General features: G+C 38.4%; 1 protein-coding gene across 3 annotated transcripts in view; it reads left to right on the forward strand.

Moving 5' to 3' along the window:
* Positions 1–9,990, forward strand: part of LOC306997827 (alpha-2-macroglobulin-like protein 1) — a 55,892-nt gene that overhangs the window by 26,530 nt on the left and 19,372 nt on the right. For 2 of the 3 annotated variants that reach the window (XM_079611337.1, XM_079611339.1), the window contains exons 30-35: positions 55–267; positions 376–494; positions 792–876; positions 971–1,054; positions 1,141–1,246; positions 1,355–1,600. In XM_079611337.1, coding sequence (XP_079467463.1) covers positions 55–267; positions 376–494; positions 792–876; positions 971–1,054; positions 1,141–1,246; positions 1,355–1,395 — 648 coding nt within the window. In that variant the 3' untranslated portion in view covers positions 1,396–1,600. Of the gene's footprint in view, positions 1–54; positions 268–375; positions 495–791; positions 877–970; positions 1,055–1,140; positions 1,247–1,354; positions 1,601–9,990 lie in introns of those variants that run through there. The other variant, XM_079611338.1, reaches the window with a different exon arrangement.

Consider the following 9,990-nt stretch of genomic DNA (forward strand, 5'->3'; position numbering starts at 1 on the left):
TATTACCAGTGTGAATGAATAAAAGTGACATTACTGAACACATTTGTTTCCCAGGACACAGTGGTGGCTCTTCAGGCTTTGTCTTTGTACGCCACCAAAGTGTTCAGCTCTGCCGGCTCCAGCACAGTGACCGTACAGTCAGCAGGAGACACTCACCACTTTGATGTCAATCAGGACAACAAGTTACTGTACCAGGAGAAGCAGCTGCAGACCGTTCCAGCCAATTACAGCATTGAAGTGAAGGGCTCAACCTGTGTGTCTGTGCAGGTCTGTAGTGCGTTCAGCTTCATTTACTCACACTCTCTTTCTCTCTTGGCATTGCGGTTATTCTGCTGTAAAAATGAATTATGAATATGTCTGTGTTGACTCTCTCAGATGGCTCAGTTCTACAACATTCCCACTCCTACTGAAGCTAAAACATTGAGCATTGACGCAAAGATGGAGGGAAATTGCAAAACATTAGGACAACATTTCATTTTGAATTTCACTGTCAAGTAAGAAAATCTATATTCAGTTTAAGTCAAAAGACTTTAACATGAGCATTACTTAAGATTTACTAACAAATAAATCTTTACTGAATATCATTTAAAAAAAGCAATGTAAACTGAAATATCTCAGTATTTAAAACTGCAATAACTTGAGAAACAAGAAAAACGTTTTTTTTTTTAATGACACATGAGTGATGAAAATTCTGCATGAGTCTTGTTAATGATACTGGCTTTTGTTCTCGCCTATTTGTAAATTTATATGAGGCATTTAAGAACCAAACCTTTTCATTTGCTCTTTTCCAGATACGATGGTCTACTACAGGAAAATACTAACATGGTCATTGTGGATATTAAACTCTTATCTGGATTCACAGCTGATACATCAATGGTGTGTTTTAGTGATGTTTAAAGTTGTTTAAACAGAATGTTTAAAGTTTCTAGAGTTCACTATATAGAAATTAATCAGCACTTTTTCCCCACAGCTTGGAACTTCTTCCGGAACATACGCACCACTTGTGGAACGTGTTGATTCTAAAGATGATCATGTCATTGTGTATTTGAAGGAGGTGAGAGAACAGCAACATTCATATGATTTTAATCATTAGGTCGATCCATAAACCTATTATCCTAATGTGTTTGTTTCGTCCTGCAGATCCCACAAAATATGCCAATGAATTACCAGATAAAAATGAAACAGATTCTTCCAGTGAAGAATCTCAAGCCAGCTGTGGTCAAAGTGTACGATTACTACCAAACAAGTAAGATTTAATATGTTAGTGTTGAATGTTTTGATCATGTAATGCACAATATTTATTCAGATTTACAGGTTTCCATTGTTGTATGAATGTGAACATCTTTTCTTTCAGGTGATCAGTCAGAGGCCGAGTACTCCTTTCACTGTGAATGAAGCTGCTGAAGTGAATCACCTCATAGTTCAGCTTGGATAAAGATGTTTGAACACTCTGTTTAATATTACAATGTTAATTATTTATCCTGTGCAAAGGATACAATAATTAGAACAACCCCCCAAAAATCTATTTTGGCCACGTCTCTAGAGAACATGACTATTCAATTCACAATGCATATGATTAATAAAAGTGATGAAAACATGTCCTAATGAGCTGGTTGAATTATTGAATGTGTAGTAGTTACATGCTATGGCAACATTTTAGAATCAGACAAGATATTTTATGATGACATCTTGTGAATTAGTTTTTCTCTGCTTTATCTTGTCTTCACACGCTGTAAGAGGGCTATTTAGGTCCATTGTAGGTCATCATACTGTAGAATATTTACTTTGTCCTTAACTGAACAGCAAACAACCAAAATATGAAAAATATGAACAGATATCAATACTTAAGTCATTGAGAGGTCAGAAACGTCACTCTTCCCATCAAAGCAGGTACTCAGGGAAAGACAGACTATTATTTTTAAAAACCAGAAGAACTCACAACAACATATGTGACCAAAAGGTTGCCAGCAAGAAAGAGTCAATTTAATCTAAAGGAATAATTCAAAAGAATATAATTGTTGTCGACTACGCTAAATAGGGACTTACACCCCAGGAACTCAAAGCACACAGGTTCGTTTTCAACAAAGAAATGATCAGAGACGTGGATTCCCCATAAAAATAACACTTTTATTAATTCAAGAAAAACTTAAGAAAAACTCCAATAAAACACCCATCCCTCGATAGGACATTGAACTAAACACTTAGAAGGAAATTAATAAAAGAAACGAGAATTAATGGATTGAAATATGTATACCAGCAGTAGATCACAAAAAAGAAAAAGGGGAGAAACAAGAATTCAAAACCAGGTAAAAAAGAAACTAATACACAGACATGCAGGGCTGAATTACATCTACCTTGGGCACCCCTGCTGAAAGTGGCCTTAAAAAAACACACAAAAAAACACACACACTCAATACTCACACCCCACATGGTGAATCACAGCTCTTAGGTGACCGAGAGACCCCACTACCACAGCACCAGGACACCCGCGTAAGTGGCCCTCAGCTCCTGCATGAAGATACAAAAGAAGTTACTATGAATACAATATACACAAGAAATTAATCACCCCCCTCATGTCGTTCCAAACCCGTAAGACCCTCGTTCATCTTCGGAACACAAATTAAGATATTTTTTATAAAATCCAATGGCTCAGGAGGGGCTCCATTGACAACTATTTAATTAACACTTTGAAGGCCCAGAAAGGTAGGAAAGACATAATTAAAATAGTCCATGTGACTATGGTTCAACTTCAATGTTATGAAGCGACGAGAATACTTTTTGTGCGGCAAAAAAACAAACAAATAAGGACTTTATCCAACAATTTCTTCTCTTCATGAGAGCATCACGACGCATGAGTGTGTGGTAATGTCAATGTCAATGTCAATGTCAATTTTATTTATATAGCACTACTAACCACAACACCAGTTGACCAGTGTGCTTTACATCAAATACAAAAGACAAAATAAAGACACCATACAAATACAATACATTTCATCCTTAGCCATATGCCAAATCAAAAAGATAGGTTTTTAGCCTAGATTTAAAAACTGACATATGACCCGGAAACGCAGGGCTGTGTTTACAAGCAGAGGAAGACGCACATTCAACATAAAACAGTTCATAACTATGTCTGCAGCAGGGGCGGACTGGCCATCTGTGTGATCTGGAGAATCACAGAACAGCCGGTACTCCAGGACGCGGGTAAAAAACGGAAAGAAAAGGGTGGGGCTGGGAAGGCGAGATAAATTTTTTTTGTGGAATTTAGATACTGAAGCCGCTAAATGTTGCAAACTAACTGAAATATTTAGCAGCACAGCCAGCAGCACCTCGCAGTTAAATATTAGCAGCAGTGAAGAAGTGAGCCAGACAGCTATGCAGCAACATGCCACCAGTGATGGTGAGGGACAGAAAGATGAGCTGGTAGATCCAGGGCAAGTAAGTATGGAACATGAGAGGAGAAAGAGAGTTACTTGCTAGGGATGATGTTAGGAAGTGATATTCAGGTTGCTACATTTTTTATGATTAGGCTACAGTAGTTAAAACAGCTAAACTTCAACATTTTAGCTGTAAAATGCAATGCCACATGCAGTAGCTAATAAGAAATATGTTGTGCTTTTACTTTTAAAATGTTGGTAACGTTACAGTTAATGCTTACAAACTTCGAAGATTTTGAATACAGAAGTTACATTTGTAATGGTGTATTTTCATTTAGATGTGGTATTATTATTTGTGCAGTAAGATTAATTACTGCATAAATTAATTAAGATAGTAATACATTCATTTTAAGACAGCATGGAATAGATTGTATAATATGCTGTTATAACGGTATATATTATATAATCTATTCCATGCTATCTTGGAATAAAACCTGTTTTTGTTTTTTTAAATCCATTCCATCATTTGTTTATTCAGGTTGAGTTTAGACCAAGAGCAGAGAAAGACACCCACTCCAGCTCAACTTTAAATTACTTTAAGCGCCCCAAAGTCAGACAGTCACAGCCTAGAGTTTTTTTTACACTGCAGTGTGTTGAGAGTGAGACCTCCATTTATATGTGAGTATTCAAGTTAATCTAGAATAATATGCTTTTAACACAACATCTAGTCAACATCAGTGCTATTGCTATTTTTTGGATGGTATAGTATCATGAGCCACAATTAAAGTCTTGTTTCTGTTGTCGAGTTTCCGCGCACCAATTGCTTTGGCCTGGGTCAAAGTCCAGGGCCGTTTTTTTAGTCGCAGATTGATTTTTTGCTCAACATTACTTACTCAAACCAGAATATACAGAGAACAAAAATCGATAAAAGTGGCTGCAACACAGCCACAAGCTCCTAAAAGACAGAGATCAGTGGAGAGCTGATGGTGTAGATGTCATCATTGCCAAGCGATGCCTACTGAACAGGAGAGTGTGTGCTGCATCGATTGTGATATTGTCATGCCATGTCACATCTTGAAAGTTATGAAGGATATTCAGACGATGAGACAACATATGTATTGCACTGTATAACAGAGGATCCCGGCTTTCCACACATATACGTCGTGGTGCTCTCGTGAACACGCGTCGTAGACTGATACGGAAGAGAAGAAATTGTTGAATAAAGTCGTTATTTTATTTATTTTTGTACAAAAAGTATTCTCGTCGCCTCATAAAATTAACGTTGAACCACTGTAGTCACAAGCACTATTTTAACCATGTCTTTCCTACCTTTCTGGGCCTTCAAAATGTTAGTTAAATAGCTGTCAATGGAAAATATTAATCATGGTATATAAGCTCAAGTAAATTATCATTTAATTGCTCATTTAATAAATTTACTTGACATATTTTAATGATAAAATCTTTTCAGACCCCAGAAGGGGCCAAAGGCTTTGCAAATAAACAAACATTTACAGTAACTCTCTCACTCATTCTTGACCCTTGATTTCAGTATTGATTGTTTTCAGGAAACAGGTCAGTGGCGTGTTTGTTTTCTGTGTATGAGGCTAAAGTTTGTTCAGATAATATGATGTGTATATTTTACTATTTTCTACAGAAACATGTGTACAACAGATCTACTTTAACTGCAAATGCAATTAATATAACAATAATAATAAATATATATATATATAATGGCACCATAAATGCATTAACTTTTGAGTTGTTAAACTGTTCATGGAGAAGGTAGGAATGCTCTGTTTTGTAAAGAGTCTGTGTATTAGTAGTTATTATATAATGTAATCTATATTTATATCTATATATAATGTAATTTATATATATATCTATACCGCATACCTGAATATATATTTTTTAATATTTGTCTTAAATGTGTTTTTAAGGCTTTAGTAGTGCTAATTTAGCAAAAGTTTTCAAACTGCGTTGCCTACATGGTTGAATCATTAATCAGATGATCAAGTGGTTTGAAGTGGTCACTGATACGGTCCCAAAAAAAATCGCTGAAAAAGATGCATTCCAACAGGTTTTATCGTAGTTAAAGGAGTGTCTATTATTCAAGCTCTCAACGGAAGAATCACGGGTGTTGTCAAATATCTATTCCGAAGCTGTAGGGGGAGCTCTATAGAGAAACCTGCGAGCAAAAAGCGAGAATACAGTGAAGAAATTGCCGAAACTGCATAGCCCTGCTTGAAGTCCTATTGTAACGAATTTTGGTTGTAGTTCCACCAGAGTTCCACTGGGGGCGACCGCCCATCAGTGCAAAATGAATGGGAGTCTATGGAGCTAGACGGCTAAATTTGTCTCTTTCACCCGATTGACCGTTCGCAAAGACCCGCCCCTTTGTACCCTTTGAACATTCACACGTTTGCCCTGTGATAGGCTAATTTATCTCCATAAATACAATTTTCTCAATTCTGCGTATATATTTTTACTTACTCGATCATTATCATCACATATTATACATTTACATTTTTAACTGTAGGTAACGTTACCACAAACAATTTTATATAAGTTTGTGTATATTTTACACGTAGTAAAACACTGTATGTGCTGCTTATAAACACCAGACAGATAAAGATTTATGAAACAGTATGCTCTTTACTCATCTCACTTGCACAAAATAAATGCAATAATAGAAAGCATAGAAACGCACAGGTGAAATGCACTGAAAATGATATGCATTTAAAAATTTGGTCGGGTTGAAGTCATCCCTCCGGATCTGCATCCACTCAGCCCGTACCGCAGCGTCAACGGGGAATGCATGAAAGCTGACTTTAGGCTGATTTATACTTCTGCGTTGGGTGTACGCCGTAGTGTACGCCGTAGGCTACGCACGTAGGCGACGTCGTCGTGAGCATTTATACTTCTGCGTTTATGTCTGCGTTGCTCTGCAGTTACACCACCGAAACGATAGTTGGCGGGGGCGGGTTTTAATGTTCCACTGTGTATAGATTCCTCGTGGCTGTTTTGATTTGGCTACTACAAGCAATGGCGACTGAAAGAGAGCGGATCATGTTGGAGCTGGAGCTTATCGAGTTGGAAAAACAGTCAATTTTAGTGAAATTACTGTCTGAATTTAAAAATGGCGGGCGGTGCAGAAGAACACGCCGGAAATGCGTAGGAGGAAACGCAATGCTACCAAGCCGACCAATCACTGATCTTGCGGTCCGGCGTCGCGACGTGTAGTTACATTTTTGAGGAGGTGCGTGTCAGGGTACGGCGAAGGGTACGGCGAAGGGTACGGCGTATGGTACACGTACCTACTGCGCGCACCCGACGCAAGTATAAGTATAAATTGAAGTATAAATTGGCCTTTACTTGTAATGTGACGAAACAGTACATATAACGGCAATGAAGTGCTGAGGCTGTCACCCTCCGAAAGGCAAGTCGCCTCTCTTGAATCTTAAAAACACTCATTGTGAAAAATTCTCTCTCTGGTAATGGAACTCGGTCACTGTTTTCTCTTGCTCTCACGGTCTCCTGCTCTCTCTGTCAGATCACCGGAAGTACTGGCCCGCACACTCAGGGTTCGAACGTCAATGGTCGCCATATTGTGCACGGAGCGAAATTCAAAATACTCCCCGAATACAATTAACACACATAAAAATGTTTCACTATCGCAGCCAGGCAGACAGCCGAGGGCGATAGATTGCAAAGAAATCCAAAGATTGAAACATGTCTCCCCAGCCTCACCGCTGGAGGGAGCGCACGCTCCATCAGAAGGGGTCAGCGTGGAGACCAGAGCCTGTCTACGGAGAGCCTGGCCACTCCCTATTAAGTCCTTTTGAACGGAATTTTGGTTGCAGTTCCACCAGAGTTCCACTGGGGGCGATCGCCCATGAGTGCAAAATTAATGGGAGTCTATGGAGCTAGACGGCTAAATTTGTCTCTTTCACCCGATTGCCGTTGAGAAATCTCAGATTTGATTGTAGGTTTTGCAAGTTCAACATGGGTTATAGGTCGAAAGTTGAATGAATGAGTACTTATGTCCTTACGATTTCTTACAGGTTGAGTTGTTGTTGCCCATAACACACTAGCATTCTGCTAATGAACGCTGATTGGTCAGTGAAGGACTGATTACGACCAGAGATAACGCTTGATGGCATCATGGCATCCGAAGCGGGACCAGAATGTCTTCTAGCAAAAACTCTTCTAGCACGTGTATTTACCTGTGTTAGCTGTGTTGTCGATGCCTCGAAAGAAAAGAAAGTGCAGAGCGCGAAAGCACCAAAGTTACTGAAGGATTGCCGTAAAGCAGTATCTCTGGTCGTATGATGTGTGTGACGTCATTGACATTTTAAAAGACCTTTTAAAGCAGATAAGTGACTCTAAAAAATCTAACACCCAGCAATGTGTAATTTCTTTGCATCTCCTTTCGATTACAACATTCAAATTACTAGACAAAAAAATATACCCTGAGAAAAGTGGATTTTGAGGGGTATAGCTCCATAGACCTCCATTCATTCTGCACTCGTCCTGTGAGCGCTCTCATATGGAAGCAGAGTGGAACTGCAACCAGTTCAGAAGCTGGAAGTTTACTGAGAGTGGCGGGCCTTTCTCAATCTGTGTTCTTGTCTGTACTTGTGTTCTTGTGAAACGTCATCTTTTGTGGCCCAAGTACTGTCCCAATACACAAGTTTGCATTTTGGCAAGAACTGTTAAAAATCCCGGAAGTGTTCTTGACACGTCCATTTTACCGAGGATGCATCGGTTAATAACTTGTGTGAACTTGACGCCAGAAATATCCCAGCATTCATTTCGGATTTCGAGGAACGAGAGGCAGGTGTGTAGATTTTAAATATTGGCATTTTTACGAAAATGTATGCCGAATCGAAAATGTGCTCAAACCTTTTCGGAAGTGAGAATCTCCATAAGCGCCTGTGGGTGTTAAGTTAGCTAGCGAGCCAACCGGCCAGTCTGCTCACAGACTCGTTTTACCCCACAGTCAAGAGACCATTGCCTTTTACCAGCGTTTTTTCCCCGCCGTTGGCTAGTGATGTATACACAAACAAACAACAGAAGCAGAATGAAAGGAGACAGACGTTGCTTTATTGTTATGAATATACATTACATTGTAGTGTACAGTTGTAGAGTAATCCCTTGAGCTGAGGGTAGGCTTGGGCGATAAAGCCTGGCTGTTATCGTCAATAATTCTCGTTATGTTTGGGTACTGCAGACGCCGTTTGTGCTTGGGTATTATTGCGCAATACAAGCAAGAACACATATCATCTCAAACTGTCAGCAGCGTTCTGTGTGCTCGTCACCTTGTGAGTTCATTCTTCCTAGAACATCTAGCAAGAGCGTTCTCCCCAAGAACACAAGTCCGTTCTTTGCATTCTTGGTTTTGAGAAACACCCGCAGTTCTCCCCGCAGCAATATTATCTGTCTGCAGTCCCGGAGGCCGCACTTTCAGGACCGCAGTTGGAGGACCGCATTTCTAGGACCCTAGTTTTTTGTGACAGCGCCACCTACGAGTCGGAGAACCGCAGTCCCAGGAACACATTTCCAGGACCCTAGTTTTGGAGGACTGAAAAAAGTGCCACCAAGGCAGTATTTCCACCCAGTTTTAACCACATTAGAGTTTTAGAGTTTTATTACACCCAAATACTACTTTCTTTATTGCAATTAAACCTGGTTTCTAGGAATGTTAAGAATTTATTGGGTCTAAGTAGCATACTATAATAACTCAAGTAAAATGAACAAGGAATAAACAGTACAGAGGGAAGACAAGGATGACTCTGGGGGTAGATTTAAGATTGTGTATATTTTACAAAATAATATATTACAACTGAACTTGAACACACACAAAAACAAAGATAGAACTTCATGGACAACATCATCACTGACTCCTAAGAGAGAGAAAGAGAAGTGAGTGAAATAAGGAACATTTAGTTGAACAACTCTCTAATTTTAAATTTCATATTTAAAAGATCTTAGTTACCACACAGTGCACACACATATACGATACAAAAATAATGATATTAATCTTCATACCAATTAATGTTCATAATACTATTATTGCATACTGTTCAACGATTTGGAAAAAATTGATTTTAATGTTGTGGGAACAAAGGTTCGTGAAACACTCACTGAGCCTATCTTAACTGAGAGAAAAAAAATAGAGAGAGATGCATGAAATCTGAATAGAAATAACATATTATTGACACAACTTTTCCTGACCTTATATATATATATATATATATATATATATATATATATATATATATATATATATATATATATATAATAAAGCACACATTGTGATGTATGCACACATTGTGATGTAAACTTAACAAATTTATTTATTTATCTTTTGTCATACTATTGGCTACCCTGAGCTTTGTCCTTGAAAGCACTTCATATAGAGTACAGATCAGTAAATGACACAATTGTAAACGTGGTACAATTTGACGTGTAATTGTATAGTCAATTATTATGATGGCCTCTCTGTTATGTCTGACTATTAAAATTTCATATGTCTCAACCAACATTATAAAACCATGTCAAACTGAAGAGACCTACTCATAACATGTATTGTGGGTAACGTTAAACATGCTGACTG

The sequence above is a fragment of the Phoxinus phoxinus genome (assembly GCF_949152265.1).
Source record: "Phoxinus phoxinus genome assembly, chromosome: 4".
Classification (NCBI taxonomy): Eukaryota; Metazoa; Chordata; class Actinopteri; order Cypriniformes; family Leuciscidae; genus Phoxinus; species Phoxinus phoxinus.